Source organism: Castor canadensis, chromosome 5 (assembly GCF_047511655.1).
Source record: "Castor canadensis chromosome 5, mCasCan1.hap1v2, whole genome shotgun sequence".
In the NCBI taxonomy this organism is placed as follows: Eukaryota; Metazoa; Chordata; class Mammalia; order Rodentia; family Castoridae; genus Castor; species Castor canadensis.
In genome coordinates this window covers 170384984-170400821 of record NC_133390.1, presented here as the reverse complement: position 1 = coordinate 170400821, position 15838 = coordinate 170384984, and the positions used below count along the sequence as shown (strand labels likewise).

At 39.5% G+C, this 15838-nt stretch overlaps 1 protein-coding gene across 3 annotated transcripts in view; it reads right to left on the bottom strand.

The window, feature by feature from the left end:
- Positions 1–15838, bottom strand: part of Cse1l (chromosome segregation 1 like) — a 34532-nt gene that overhangs the window by 2024 nt on the left and 16670 nt on the right. For 2 of the 3 annotated variants that reach the window (XM_020169941.2, XM_074074954.1), the window contains exons 9-23: positions 14703–14870; positions 14469–14598; positions 13298–13363; positions 12687–12889; positions 12194–12278; positions 10162–10223; positions 7700–7836; positions 6518–6621; positions 4894–4991; positions 3480–3630; positions 3148–3356; positions 2351–2448; positions 2168–2253; positions 1848–1929; positions 533–679 (exon numbers count right to left, since the gene is read on the bottom strand). In XM_020169941.2, coding sequence (XP_020025530.1) covers positions 533–679; positions 1848–1929; positions 2168–2253; positions 2351–2448; positions 3148–3356; positions 3480–3630; positions 4894–4991; positions 6518–6621; positions 7700–7836; positions 10162–10223; positions 12194–12278; positions 12687–12889; positions 13298–13363; positions 14469–14598; positions 14703–14870 — 1826 coding nt within the window. The remainder of the gene's footprint in view (positions 1–532; positions 680–1847; positions 1930–2167; positions 2254–2350; positions 2449–3147; positions 3357–3479; positions 3631–4893; positions 4992–6517; positions 6622–7699; positions 7837–10161; positions 10224–12193; positions 12279–12686; positions 12890–13297; positions 13364–14468; positions 14599–14702; positions 14871–15838) is intronic. The other variant, XM_020169942.2, reaches the window with a different exon arrangement.

Genomic DNA, 15838 nt, shown 5'->3' with positions numbered 1-15838 from the left:
GGTCATCAGTGCTTATGCCTGTCCAGACACCATTTGGTACAGCTCTCCAATTTGTTTTTGGAAACCACTCCCTATCAAGCCAGATGAGTTTAGTTCAAGGAGATAAGCCCCAGCTGCCAGATCACTTTAAGGAAGAAACTGCCTGAGTGGAACCAAAAAGGAGGAAAGGAGAGGCAAGAGGTAATGAAAAGGGAGCCCTTTAAAGACTGAGTGTGGACACAGAAGAACCTTTCCTAGCCCATTTAGGTCCTCCTCTTAAAGATGTACCTGCCAGTTTAGCTGGGCTTCTGTTTTACTTAAGACTATCATAAAACAGTCCTAAGGATCATCTCTGGATCGGGCTCTCAGGGTCCATGAACCCCCTCCCCCACCCCAATTAAGAACTTGAAAATAGCAACTTCCTAGGCCCAGAAAGATCAGGAGCTGAATTTGGGATGTGATGGCTGCTAGTGGAAAAACCGAGATCAGAGCCCAATTCTCTCAGCCCACAGCAGAGTAAGCTGGGTTCACTTTGTGGTCATGGAATACCTACCACAGTTTAGTGTATTCAGTGTCCATCATTGGGGGGCACTCTGTGAGCAATTTGGTTATGCCAACTGCACAGATCTTTTTCTCTACATTTCCAGAGACTTTCTGAATTTCAGGAATAATGATTTTTTCCAAAACCATTCCAAACATTCTATTAAAACAAAATAAATCCCAACAATATGAAATTAGATAACTACTATAAACAGTAAAATGCTTAGAAGTTACTCTTATGAATGGAATAAATAAAAGGATGCTTTGCTGGTCAGGTTAAGTAAGAGACCTAGAAATGAGAAAACAAGCAAAAAAGCTGCATCAAATCAAACTCTACCAGAGCCAACGGCCACCATGTGCTGAGGACACACCCAACGTCACTGTTGGCCTATACTGCGGGAGAATCCTTGCATTTTTCTTTTTGGGTTGGGGGGAGGGAGTTGTCCGTTTTAAAAAAGAAATTTCTTGAAAAACTAGAGAACAGATAGGAAGAAAGCAAACAAAACACTCGTCCCCATGTCTGGCAATAACTAGTCTTTAAACATTTATGGACTATAAACTTTCCACCTTTCTTCACTTACATACCTGCAAGTATGTAATGACAGCTGATCTGAACATTTGGGACCTGATTCAGAAACAGGGACCTAAATTTCCCCCAAAAATATTATCCCCGAGGAGTTGTCCTCTACTCTTTTCTATGAGCCTTCCATTCCCCACTAATGGGAAATGCCACCTAAACACATTCTTTGCATACACACTAGCTAAGGCAAAAGCAAAGTTTCATTGGCCCCCAACTTTCTCATTTGTAAACTCTTACTGTTGGCCATTAATAATAAAGTCAGGCTCCCGGAGACCACGCTGATGACCTAACGTAACACAGGACACTGTCATGGAGAGAAGGCCAAAGGTGGACTAACTTTGGGAATAAGAAAATGAACACAGGATTTTTCTGTACAACTCTACACCTAAGAATATTTTGAGAACTGCAAAGACAGTAACCCCAAACTAAGAACCATATAATCACCGTGAAACAGAAACACTTGGTTTACACAAAAAGGTCAAATCACTTTCTTCTTTTTTAAAATAAAATGTGAGTCAGATGCCAGTGGCTCACACCTATAATCCTCGATACTGGGGAGGCAGAGATCAGGAGGATGGTGGTTTGAAGCCAACCCAGGCAAATAGTTTGAGGGACCCTATCTCGAAAACTCCCTTCACAAAAAAAGGGCTGGTGGAGTGGCTCAAGGTGAAGGCCCTGAATTCAAACCCCAGTACCGCAAATAAATAAATAAAATAAAATGTAACAGTACAATAAAAGGCAAACTTACTTTGGTTGTATACCATCAAATATTTCTTGTAATGCTAGCGCTCCGTATCTTATGCAATACAAATTAATAAAGACTAAGAAACCTGTTGAAAGAAGGTAACTGTCAATCTAGAGGACTCGTTGCACATAGTGTAAGTACGCATCATCATGAAAACCCAGTGACTATCTCTAGAATCATATTTACCTTCTGATATTTAAAACACACAATTTGTCTTTATAGTGTAGATCTTTATATACAACCTCTGATTTATATTCGTAAATCAAGAGTTCTTAGGCACTTTCCTTCTTTATTTCTGTGAAACACCCAAATGACTTACTTACTCTTGATAAACTTTGTGGTTTTGGAGTTCTGAAGTCTTTGGAATAGCAGAATGAAGATTTGTTTTCTGTACTGGTCAACTGATTCACTAAGAATTGAACAAAAAGCAACAATATAAATTGAGCATGTTTCTGAGTATGTAACAAAATCCTTCCTTCCAAACATAGCAAAAGTCATGGACTCACGGAGGCAAGTGCTCTATGATACTGTTGAGAAGGTAGAAACCTTGGTGATCGTTTGCTTTTGATGCAATCAGCTTCTGGAAGACGCCCAGCAACCCAGGCTACAATAAATCAGATCAAACGATGAACAGTTAAACAAGAAGGCAGGAACAATAATTCCAAAACTTAAACAGGCAGTAGTTATTTTCAGAAAGGACAAGTATTGAATAATCTAATTACCCTTTTCTCTTCAGTTCTTATTTCTGAAATGTAGGGAGAAAAAAATGGAGTAAAATTTTGTTTCGTTTTTTCTGGCACTGGGGTTTGAACTCAGGTTCTCATGCTTGCTAGAAAGGCCCTTACCACTTGAGCCACTCCAGTAACCTCAAGTTCTTGGCTCTCTTTTTTTCTCACCATGAATATAAATAATAACTTAAGGATACCCTATTCTAATAAAAACACATTACCACTTTCTGCTAATCATGCCCTATTATTTTATTTTATTTTTTTGTTTATTCCTTTTTTTGGTGGTACTGTGGTTTGAACTCAGGGCCTCCTCACATCTGCTTGAGCCACTGTCAGTCCTTTTGTGTGTTGGGTATTTTCAAAATAAGGTCTTTCGAACTATTTTCCTGGGCTGGCTTCAAACTATGATCCTCCTGATCTCTGCCCCTTGATTAGCTAGATGCAATTACAGGTGTGAGCCATCAGCACCTGGCCTAATTTAATTTTTTAAAATAGGGATAAAATCAAAGCTTTCCATTCCTAGTTTCTCCAAGCTACCTTAGAAAATGAGTTACTTCAAAATAAATCTGACTCACGATTTTGTCAGCTGCAGCACTTGCTATTGTATTTGAACCGCGTTCTAAGAATGCTTGGAGAAGCCTCACTAGAGCAGGAATATTTCCTGTTCTTTCCCAAAGCACTGGCTGCAGGAGGTGAGGAAATAAGGCCATATAGGAAGACGGGATGTCATTTTTGTGAGTTTCCAGAAGCAAAGACATCACTTGAAAGACGTACGGGATAAATTCTGTTGATAAAAGTGAAAACAGCTGTCAGCTTCAGAATGAAGGGCTGTGGCACAAAAGGCACAGATCTCTAAGTGGGTGAACAATTTTATTCCATTACCAAGAAAGCAATTCCTGGCACTCACCTTGCACATCATTTTGTAAGATCTCAGTGAACACCAGAAACAAAGCCTCTTCAAAATTCACCACAGCAGTGGGGTTAGCTTTGCAGGTGATTCTTATGGACAAGCATATCGCCTCAAACATGTAGTGATTAAAGTGAGGTTTGCTTGGGTTCTGAAATTAAAGCAAAACAAAACCAAAAACACATTCATTAGCCTGATAATCCAAGTGAACTATTAAATATTCAAACCAATCTAAATCAAGACACCTAACCCTTCTAGAACATATTTAAAATACATGCCACCTATATACACATACACACACATTTTAAATCAGCTTTAAGGAACAAACATCCAAACAATTACAATTAAACTAGTGTCCATGTTTGTTTGGATTTTGCTTTTTTCAGTGCTGGAACCCAGCAGGGCTGTGCACAACAGGCTAAAAGCCCTAGCACTTATCTATACCCCTACAATATTATTTGGATTCTTTTAATTGAGCATGGAGGTGATCACACAAGCTCCAGCCCCTAGATCCCGTCAGATGTGTTGTGTTTTATCCCCATGTGCTCTCAGAGAGTTACCACTGTAGGTAGTGGCGGAAGATGTGCTTGAGCCAGGTCACTAAGTCCCTCATGCTGATGGAACGGAGTGCCTGTATCCACAAAGTGCTGGTCCTCCATATCATTAGTTTTCAGGTTTTCTTTTTAAGCAATGAAGTCCTATTTTCTTCTAAGAAAATCTCTCTCAGAAGCCCAGCTCGAATGCTGATTAAAGCAGATGTAATTAAAGCATCAGGGGAGGTAAGGACTCTACTTTCCCTTCCTCTGTCGCCCAAGGCCTAAAACAGTTCAAGACCTGCACCCAAACTCAGTTAAAATCAAGTCCCTCACTACTTCTCAGAATTGTTCTCATTCACATAGCATAATCACAAATAAGCATCTAGAAAAGAATTCTGTCAGCCTTAAACTAACTTACTTATTTTTAAATTTTAGTATTACCATTTACATATGAATCAAAATAATTGCCAATTTTTTGGTCAAAGAGTAAAGTTCATTTTTGGGAAGTAAGAATAAGGAAGAAGAGATACAAGGACTTCTTCACATGACATTTTATAGAAGCCCAAACAGCCTCTTCTATGCCCAGTTAGTTCAATATCTATCTTCCTCCACCTACAATAATCTGGGCTTTCTTAGTTTTCTACATGAATATGTTACTTTTGTGATGAGAACAGAAACATATATGTATTTAAACTTCTGAGGCTACACTTAAAGGTGACTGCTGCATCTCCACCTGCCAGCATCCCCACACTTCCCAAAAAGCACTCCAGCTGCAGGTCAGAACACACAGACTCCTCCAGCACCTTGCCTAGTGCCAAAGGGTTCCAAGGCCCAAATAGTTTTGTTAAAGAAACCTCACTTTCAAAATTGGCTGTTACCTTACTAACAGCTAATAGCTTCTGTGTAAGCTGAGTGATGAGAGTAGGGATATAGGGGATTATGGCTTCTTGTAGGAGGGAGAAACTTCTCATGATAGCTGTAAAATATAAAAACAGCAAAAACAAACAGTTTAGTTATCTTTAGAATAATACAGTGATTGGGAGGAAAGCCCCATTAATTCATCAAATAAAATATTAAGATACTTAGATATCCCCTACATACCTTTCTGCATTTAAAAATAATCTAAATTCCCCTTCCTTCTAAAATCAGGACAGGGGCTGGCAGTAAGATTTTAGCTGGGGGATACTGAGTACTTCCTGAAGAACCATGGCATAAAGGATTTAAAAAGGGACAGTAAGAAATAGCTCAATGACTGATAAGGCCGACAGAGGAGGAAGGAGCAGTAGATTGGCAAGGGTGAAGCAGCAGAGTAAGAGGCAGCTGTCTTGGGTCTTTCACTTAAAACTCACTAGCAGAAAATAGCCCTAGCCTAAAGGACACAAGATCTCAATTTCCAGGTAACTGAAGGAGGAAACCAGTTACCCAACTCTCCAAAAAAGAAACTAATTTAAGAGCCTACGGGGGAAAAAACATCTAAAATAAAGCCTTGCTCTATTTGGCGTGGGAGAGAAATGCATTTGTAAGCTAAGCGCATGATTGCTCTTTTTCCACAAATTCATTGCCAGAGTGTTCACTGACCAGAGCACCTACCGTATGCCAGGCCTAAGTAACAAAGAGTTGCCTTCTCTTGCCTCCTAGATGTGCACAGGCTGTTTCCTCTGCTTGAGTGAAAGTCTGACACGCTGTTCTCTCTCCCTCACAGCTCAGCTTAGATGTTATTTCTAGAGGAAGCCTTTCCCTGCCCTGGGTTAAGAATGCTGGAGGATGGTTAGTACCCCTCCTCTGGGATGGTACCAATGGCTCTCATTCACACACAACAGTATTTTATGGAGGTTTTTACACATGGCACACTCTTGTGTACCCTAGGAAAACAGTAACAAACATCAGTTGGCTACCCTTTTGGTGCTGAAAAACTCACACAAATATACACCTAGATATACATATACACACCCCAAGAGTCCTAAGCCAAGTGAGAAAGATCAGGGCCAGTTTCTTTGCAAAGCATTTTCTATCAACCAGACAGTGTGCTAGGCTTTTGGGATGCAACAGTAAAAAAAAAATGAGTCAAAGCTGGCAACAGGACATTCCTGTAACGCAGCAACTGGCTGATGGTCACTATTGCCTACATCTCCAACAGCAGGAGTGAAGGTAGGACCTGTGTGGTGTCTACGAACAACTGGGCTTAACCAAGTCCTAGCAGAGCAGTCAACAAAGGGTGCTGCATGATCTGATCTATGCCCTCAGAAATTAAATGTAGGAAAAGGAAAGTGTGTTTGCTACATTTTCTATGAGAAGGGGTGCTACATCCAGCTAAGGCAAAACATTTCTAAAAATATTAGTAAACAAAACATTAGTTTTCATTTTAAAATATCAAAACCTTCCTATTTCTTGGCAAACAGTATCTGAATCATAAACTACACAACCTACACAATGAAGAGTGTTTAGCTTTGTAACTTGAGGTTAGATACTTGGTTATGTCTGTACACCAGGGAAACGGCCTACCTTTCATAATATATTCATTTTCTGAAGAGCCAGGAAGTGTGAGAGCTTTGAAAAGGTTTGTTAGCAGAATCTCAACAAACGGTGCGATTTCTGCAGCTGTAAAACTATAGATGAGAAAACAGCTTTCAGTCACTGCCAACTCTAAGCTTGTCACTGTGGAGCACCTGGGCAACTACGAAATCACACTTGTCGGCATAAAATGAGCCACTGCCCTCCAATGACAGTCGGAAAGTAACTGTTTTACATATGCTTATGCTAAGTTCATACTTAGGAACACATGGGACCAAACACAATTGAACAAACCCAAAAACCGAGTGAACACGCCATCATCTAAACTGTAAAGGCTGCCCTTGGTTCATGTGTCACCATTGAGAACAGCACCCGGAATCTCAGCAGCCTCAGCTTCCATCCTTCCTGTGGGTGCTCATGTTTTCTGCATCACTTCTGGGCCTGAAGACAGGTAACAGCTTGACTCACCTCAAAGGAAGGCATTTAATCCTTGAAGTGGCCACTGAGAGTATCTGTGCTTCAAGTTCTTAGTGAAGAAAAGATCCTAGAACTGTTTCCATCTCTTACCCAGAACTCAGTTTCAAGAAATAATACTGGGAAGCATGGTCTGAAAACACACAGACCACCCACTCCCCTACATTGCATCCATACACTGGGCCAAAAGAGCTACCTTCCTGGCCCCTAGAGAATGTCTTCCACTCAGCAGTCACGTATGAGTTAAGCCAGTACAGAAACGGTGTGGGGAATAGCTGCTGCAGGGTGTACACAGCACCGTCTCCTGAGCATCTGTTTTAATCTCAATCCCAAGGATGCTGTGGACACTAACCACCCACATTTCCCCCTCTTGCCTTGAAGTCTCTGCCAGAAGATTCCGAATAAAATTAGGAATGTGTTTACCATGAAGAATCCTCTGACACACAGTTCTGTTTATTAACCTTACTATAATTATTCTCCTTTTATCCAATTTAAATAATTTTCGTGTCAGAATGTATCTATTTTGGTTAGCTGTCTTAAACTCTTTTGGAATGGGAGTATAAATAAATAAAGAAAGTACACATTTGTTTCCTAACTACTAATTAAATTATGAAAACACCCACAGATATTTCTGACCAGTCAGGTATGGTTCCCGGCCCAAGCTAAATGTAGAGAAACTGCTCAGAATGAAATACTTACAGAGTGGCATTGTGAGGCCCTCTCATAGTGAACAGTCTTTCAAGAGCATGTGCTGCATATGTATGAACAACAATGCTTTCGGCTTGAAGATGACTGATCAAGAGAGGAATAGACACTAGAAGATGCTCTTTTGGTACCTAAAAAATACAAAAATATGCATGTTCCAAGTCCATCAATACTACCTTTGAGTAAAAGACAACAGGCAGAGAAGGGTTTGTTAACTTTTCAAACAGCTTCTTTCTTTCAGCTGATATAATGGGAGATCCTATTTTGAGAAATTGAAACTTCAATTTCCTTTGACTTTTTCAATTTTGTTTCTGAATGCAAAGTTATGAGAGCAAAATCTTGTAGCTAAGTGAACATATCATAAAATAACACAGACAGAGAAAGAGAGTTCACCACTACTAAGAATCACACAGTTGCTGGGCATCCAATGGCTTGCCTGTAATCCTAGCTACTCAGGAGGGAGAGATCAGGTGGATTGAGGTTTGAAGCCAGCCCAGTCAGGCTGGCAGAGTGGCTCAAGTGGTAAGGGCACCTGCTCAGCAAGCATGAGGCCTTGCGTTTAAACCCCAGTGTCGCCAAAAAAAAAAAAAAAAAAAAAAGAATCACACTTTTGAACACGTTTAAGTTCTTTTAAACATGGTGTTTTTGACTATATGTACCACCTAAGTATGTAAAGAACACAAATAAACTGACCTTTACCCAGTAGTCATACTTTAGTGAGAATATCAGCAGTTATTTTGCAACCATTTATACACAGGTTAGAATAAATCAAATAATTACAGATACAAATCAAAAAAATTAAATAAGGACAGGCACTAGTGGCTCACACCTATAACAGTAGCTACTTGGGAAGCAGAGATCAGGAGGATCATGGTTCAAGGCCAGCCTATGCAAAAATTGAGACCCTATCCCAAAAATACCCAACATGAAAAAAGGCTACTGGAGTGGCTCAAGTGTTAAGAGTGCCTGCCCACCAAGTGTGAGGCCTGGAGTTCAAACCCTGGTACTGCCATAAATAAATACATACATACATACATACATACACACATACATATGTACATACATAAATGAAGGCTGTCTGTAATGATTTACACCAGTAATCCCAGCACTGGAAGGCTGAGTAGAGAGGATCACAAGTTCAAGGCTAGCGTGGGCTACATAGCAAAACCCAAAACCTTACCTAAAAAAAAAGAACCCAAAACTTGTAATCGTAAACTGAATTGGGAGGCTATTTTATTTCCAAGTTTTCCCTTATGGAAAAACCTAGAGCTAGTGAGATTCATCAGTAAGAACCCTAGTACCCAGATGATGGTCTTTAAGTAACATTTCCCACCTGTGAGAGGTTAGGCTAATTCAGGTCTAGCCACAAAATGTAAAAGATGAACCTAGAACATCATTTCATGTATGAAAGGAGGGAAGCTATCAAAAGCTTAGGAGTTCACAGCGAGCAGCCACAGAAACCCACATGAAGAAGCTCTACTGCCCAAAATTGAACTACAGCGTCCCAAACCCCTCATCTGTCATTGTCTGAGGCTGCTGAGGCGCTATTTCATTGCTTTGAAAACTGATAAAGGGAGGAAAAACCTACAAACACTCATCCTACTTCCTCTGCAAAATTGGTGGTAGTATTACCTCTGTGTCAGGCAGTGGGAGTGGCTGCACAACATAATGAATATAGCAAAAATCACTGAGCCATATACTTTACAATGCTGAACTGTACACCACGTCAAGTATATTTCAATCATTAAAAAAAAAACTGTCAATAATGGCTGGACTCTGGTGGCTCACCCCTGTAATCCTAGCTACTCAGGAGGCAGAGATCAGGAGGACTGATGTTCAAAGCCATGCTGGGCAAATAGTTCTTGATACCCTATCTCGAAAAATTCCTTCAGAAAAAAAAAAAAAGAAAGAAAGCTGGTGGAGTGGCTCAAGGTGTAGGCTCTAAGTTCAAACCAGTACCAAAAAAAAAAACCAAAACAAGCAAAGTACACCTATGATGCATTCATGTCTCCATCCTCAACAATATAATCAAGCCTGCAGTTTTACCAACACATAACAAGATAAGTACTAGAGGATATGATCAGTCCTAGTTGAAAATAAATGACTATTGTCTGACATACAAGAGTCAGAGAAGAGGGAAGATCTCTGTTGTGTATTAATAGACTTAAGACATAACAGCCATAAGAAATGAGAGGACATTGGTCCCAATTTTTTAAGACAAGATCTTGGCTGGTGGTGTGTAGAAAGCAGAGTGCCTGTCTAGCAAGCGTGAGACCCTGGCTTCAATTCCCAGTGCCACAAGAAAAGATGTGAGGAAAATTAAGCTTAATCTGAAATCATGAAGAGTTTTTGCTAACTGTTAGATATAGATGTCAAATACGATCACACAGTGAACAGGAGAAGCTGGTACGTAATAAAATTTGTAAGTGCTGTATAGCAAATAAAAAGCTACTCACTTGATTCCTAAAAATCATGATATATTTGATCCCATCAGCTTTAAGCACAGGAAATTCATTTACTATTCAAAAAACAAAACAAAACAGTCAGTTATTTAAGTGGTTAGGATGGTTACAAGTCAGCAACATTACCACTTTTCTTTTTTTGTGGGACTGGGGTTTGAACTCAGGGCTTCACGCTTGCAAAGCAGGCATTCTACCACTTGAATCACACCTCCAACCCATTTTGCTCTGCTTATTTTGAACTTTGCACATAAGTGACTTAAAAAAAAACCAACAAGCCATTACTTTGATGTCCCCAAATGGTTATTTTAACCCACAATTAAAGAGTATTGTTGTTTTTAGCTGGGCTGTGGTGGCTCACGTCTGTAATCCTAGCTACTCAGGAGGCAGAGATTCGGAGGATCGCCGTTCAGATCCTCCTGATCCCCAGGCAAACAGTTGTCGAGACCCTGTCTTGAGATAGTTCTCGAAAGTACTCAACACAAAAAATGTCTGGTGGAGTGGCTCAAGTGGTAGAGCACCTGCCTAACAAGTATGAGGCCCTGAGTTCAAACCCCAGTGCTGCCATAAATAAATGGTAACCAAAAACGTCAAGTAATTTAAGTAGCTTATTTGCACCATGTGCCAATATATTCCCCTAATTGCAGCTATTCTACATTAAGATCACTCTCTGTAGCTGGGATTTGCTTTATAGTGAAAGGGATAAAACATTAGCCAATTGTTACTGATTCTTAAAGCTGGATGATAGAAGCTCTTTATAACATTGTATATCTTTGGGTGCATCTAAGTTTTTTTCATACAAAAAGATTTCTTTTAAAAGGAACCACTTCAATCTACTTAAGCAGGAAACCATTCCTTAATCCATCAGTTTTAAGTATGTTGAAATGAACTTAGACTTTTATGAGTTCATTTTTCAAATACAAAAGAAAAGAAGACCAAGTGTCCACACCAGGGTGTTGATGGCACTTATTGGTCAGTCTCACTTATTCCTATCTTTCTTTTTAATAAATATTCCTTTTTTTCCTTTTTAATCTTTTGATACATTTTAATGGGTTTCATAATGACATTTTATACATGTATATAATACGCGTTGATTATACTCACCCTGCCATTACCTTCTTTTCTCCTCTCTTCCCTCATAACCAACACATTCATTATCAGTAGTTAACTTTAGGGCTGGAGGGTTCAGGAATAGAGAGCACCAACCTTGCAAGTGCAAAACCCCAAGTTCAAAGCCCAGTACCACCAAAACCAAATCAAACCAAACCAAATAAAGATACCCTTTTAACTTCAAGCTGGGCATATGCCTCACACATGTAAACCTACCTACTCAGGAGACAGAGATCAGGAGGATCTTGGTTTGAGGTCAGTCCATGCAAAAAGTTCAAAAGACCCTAATAAAAAGTTGGTGTGGTGGATCATGCCAAGTGTAAATAAAAGGACTGTGGTCCAGGCCAGCCAGGGCATAAGGGCAAAACCCTGCTTAGAAAATAACCAAGGTTCTTAGAGGCATGGCTATAACTGTAGAGCTCCTGCTTAGCAAGCAAGAAGTCCTGAGTTCAAACCCCAGTACCGCCAAAAACAAACAAAAAAACACCAAAGTATAAAGGGCTGGGGATATGGCTCAAGAGATACAGCAAGCTCAAGGCCCTCAGTTCAATCCCTAGTACCACAGGGGTGGAGGTGGGTGGGTGTGGCTCAAGTGGCAGTGCAAGTCTGAACCACAAAAAACGGTTAATTTCACATGGGCAGGAGCTAGGGAAACTGTACATCATTTTATTCAATAAAAGAAATAAATAACTTCAAGCTGGGCACTGATGGCTCACACCTGTAATCCTACCAACTTGAGAGGCTGGGATCAAGAAGATCAAGGTTCAAAGCCAGCCTAGGCAAGTGTGCAAGACTTCATCTCCAATGTAACAAGAGCAGAGGTTTAGTTCAAGTGGTAGAGCACCTGCTTTGCAAGTGCAAAGCCTGGAGTTCAAAGCTCAGTACCACCAAAAAAACCGGAAAGTAAGTCACAACTCACCATTAGCTGATTTTAAGTCAGGAAGGATGTGATTCACGAAGAACTCAGTCAGGTTTACAAGTTCATTAGCTTGTGTAATTCCATGCTGGAAAGCAAATTTGTAATAAGGTTAAAAAAAAAGAAGTACCAGTGTATATAATGCACATCAGAAACTGAAGCAATTTTAGAAAGCCAGATGGAAAATGGAGATGAACACTTCAAAATACAAACTGCTCACACGTAAAACAAGATAGTTGTTAACAGGAGCTAAGCATACATCAATCACATTTGACACAATGAGTCTCCTCTTAGGTAACAAGTGTGGCATCTGTCAAGAAACCTAAGTGCTATTGTAATCCATCTAGCTAAAGCTGTTTTTGGAGATTATATAAATTCCAATCAGAACAATGGGTTATGCAGGAGTAGGCTGCACTACCCGAGCCAGATTCTGTCCTTTGGAATTCTGTTGTCACTGACTTCTGCTTTAGAAACAAAGAACACGGAAAAGACTTACCTTCTGTGTCTGGGCTTTCGATGCCAAAGATGTCACCAGGTAAATGGCTGCATCTTTGTGTTTCCAGTTGACAGATGGATTTTTTACATATTCCTGGAGCATGGAATTAACATACCCAGAGAAAATTCCTGTCACAGGTCCCTCAAAAAACTTGCATAATCCTCGTACCAGATCACATGCAGCCCTGCGTCTAGTGTCAATATCTATGAAAGCAAAAGGAAACATTGCTCGGGAGAAAGAAGCAACCACCAACTGATGCAGTTTATAAGAAAAGAAATGGCCAAATGACGGCTATCAGCAACACAGTGAAAAAACATTTTTTTTTCCCTCTAAGAAACACAAAATGAGATGAAACTGAAGAGGTCAAATAATTATAAACATTACAAGAATGTAAGAAAAGACAAATGATTAAATTTTAATACTTTAACCCCAAACCCTAAGAGTTTTTTTTTAAAAAATGTACAACTTGAAGAAGGAAAACAGTTCTCAATGAAAGTCAACTGAAATTGACAGTACTAGCTCTCATTCTTCCTCTTATTTACTAAGAAAAGAATGAATGGCCTTAATAAGAGCTTCCCAGATGACTGATAGCTAAAACCTAAAATACACACCAGATCCTTCCAAGTCTCTTCTTATGTACTCCTCAGAATTATCTTCAAATGCTTCTTCATCAGCAGCTACAAAAAGAGTTGAGAGTTTAAGATAAACCCCAAAGATGTGACTAGTCACTGTACTCTACACCTAGGTATGCAGAAAAGCATTAAGAACTGCTTTGTTTAATACCAAAGCTTTCTTTTCCAACAAATGACTACTTGATATACTTTTTCACCCCAGATTCTGCTTTTGGACATATCTCCCAGAGAGGCAAATGCTACCTTGAAAGGCTAGGTATTAAAGAAATCACATAGCTGTGAGACATGAAGTGTCCCCAGAATCAATTTTCACCTCCAACTTTCAAAAGCTGAGTGTTGAGATCAACCTAGGAATGCTGACTTTCTATTTTGCCAGACGAGAACATTGAAAAAATGGGCTGGGGGTGTGGCTCAAGTGGTAGATCACTGCCTAGGAAGCATGAGGCCCTGTGTTCAAACCCCAGTACTGACAAAAATTAAAAAAAAACAAAAAACCCCACAATCTTTTCCATTTTCACTACTTGCTCTCCACAACTGTAAAAGGGATAAACACAAATACAGGCACTTAGGACTGTGCAACTTTTAAAGCAAACCAAGTGAGCTTCAGCTCTATATGTAAAAGTTAGCAACCACTTCTATTCTCAAGTCAACTGTTTAAAAATGAATAGCCGTTCAGGGCTGGCAGAGTGGCTCAAGTGGTAGAGTGCCTGCCTAACAAGCATGAGGCCCTGAGTTCAAACTTCAGTGCCCTTTTCATCCCCCTAAAAAACCAAACCCAAACAAAAACCCCAGCTATTACAGTAAATCAAATAAAACAAAACACTAAAGCCAAACAACTTCCCTAATTTGAGATTCTGAATTTTTCCCGGTGCAGTAGGAGACTGTAACAACTTATTCATATTTTTATGAAAACCCCACAGCTCACAACAAAGCTCATTACAACAACACTCCTTTCACAGATGCCACATTTTCTGTCTTGGTTTAGGAAATAGGCAATAAATGACCTGCAACAAGCTGTAGTTAGTAATAAAAACAATTCAAGTGAGTATGTTATAAGAAACAAAAGAAGGCTTATTAAACTTATGCTAAGACATTTTGAAAAACCAAGTTTTTACTCCCCTGAAAAACCTTTCCACTTTGCCATAATTACCTCTAAATTCCATGTTAGGCACAATAACCTTTTCACAGATACTTGTCAGCGTGTTCTGGTCCTCAAACAGATTCTTATAATGAGGTCTCTCACAAACTGAAGCCAGAAATTGAATTGCATTACTTACCAACTGAAATGAAACACAAAAATAAGAATATTTTTAAAAGCAAAACTGAACAGCTCATTTCTTGTAAGAAAGAGATAATCTCTTATCTGTCTCCACCATCATCTTACCAAATCATATTTAACTTCTTGGCCTGTTGTAACTAGTAAGTTCCAGATAGCTGTGACAAAGCGAGGCAGGTACCGTTGAAATTCCTCATCATACTTTTGTGCATAGAGTGCAGCATTATCACAAATCTGGGACTTTAGGAGCTCCAATAAGCCCGCTTCCTCTTCATCCTCACATAGTAGAAAAGAAAAAATTCAAACACACAACTTAAAGACACAAGTAAGGAAATAGCTCCTGAATGAAGAATGAAGAATTAAAATCTAAATCCAAATCCACTGGAAATGAGTCTATGCTGCAATCAATCTATTCAAGTCCTTTGAATTAATAAGCAATAAAATACTTATTATTCATTAATCATTTAGAATACTCTCAAAAGTTTTCAACAGGAAAGTGGCATATGCCTGTAATCTCAGCACTCAGGAGACTGAGCAAGAAGGACTGAGAGTTTGAGGCCAGCCTAGGCTACATAGTGAGAACTGTCTCAAAAAAGCACCAAAATGCAATCTCCAATACTGCCAAAAACAAAAAGTAAGACCACACACACACACACAAAATCCCACACACAAAAAGTTGAATAAAGCATCTTCTTGTGCTTGCTGAGCTACGAAGTGTTTCCACATTAGATTGAAAACATTCCTATAGAAGCCTGAACAACAAAGGCCACATCACACTTTCCACTGCAGCCTCCCAGAAGTGTTATCATTTCAAATATATTACCATATGCAAGGCTCCCACTCCCAAACAAGATAATGCTACAGGATTCTCATGAATAATATTTTGGTTCCCTGGACCAGGGGTCAGCCAATTAGTCTGTAGGCCAAATCGAGCCTGCTCCTATTTTTATAACTTTTATCAAAACTTATAAAACTTGTTATTTACTTATACAGTACTTTCTGCTTCTTTCACATTACAACTGCAGAGTAGCTGCAACACAAACCCCAGTGACCCAGGATGTGGAAAATATTTACAACCTGGCCCATTGTAGAAAATGAAGCCACTGACAGTGAATTGTGCCAAAGACCTCCAATTTAGAAGAGATGAAAAGAACTCCTTACAGCTAGTTCCTTAAGCCATAAAATAAAAGGGATGTTACATAGTGAGATAACACAAGACAGCACATGGTTAATTGGGCAAAGAA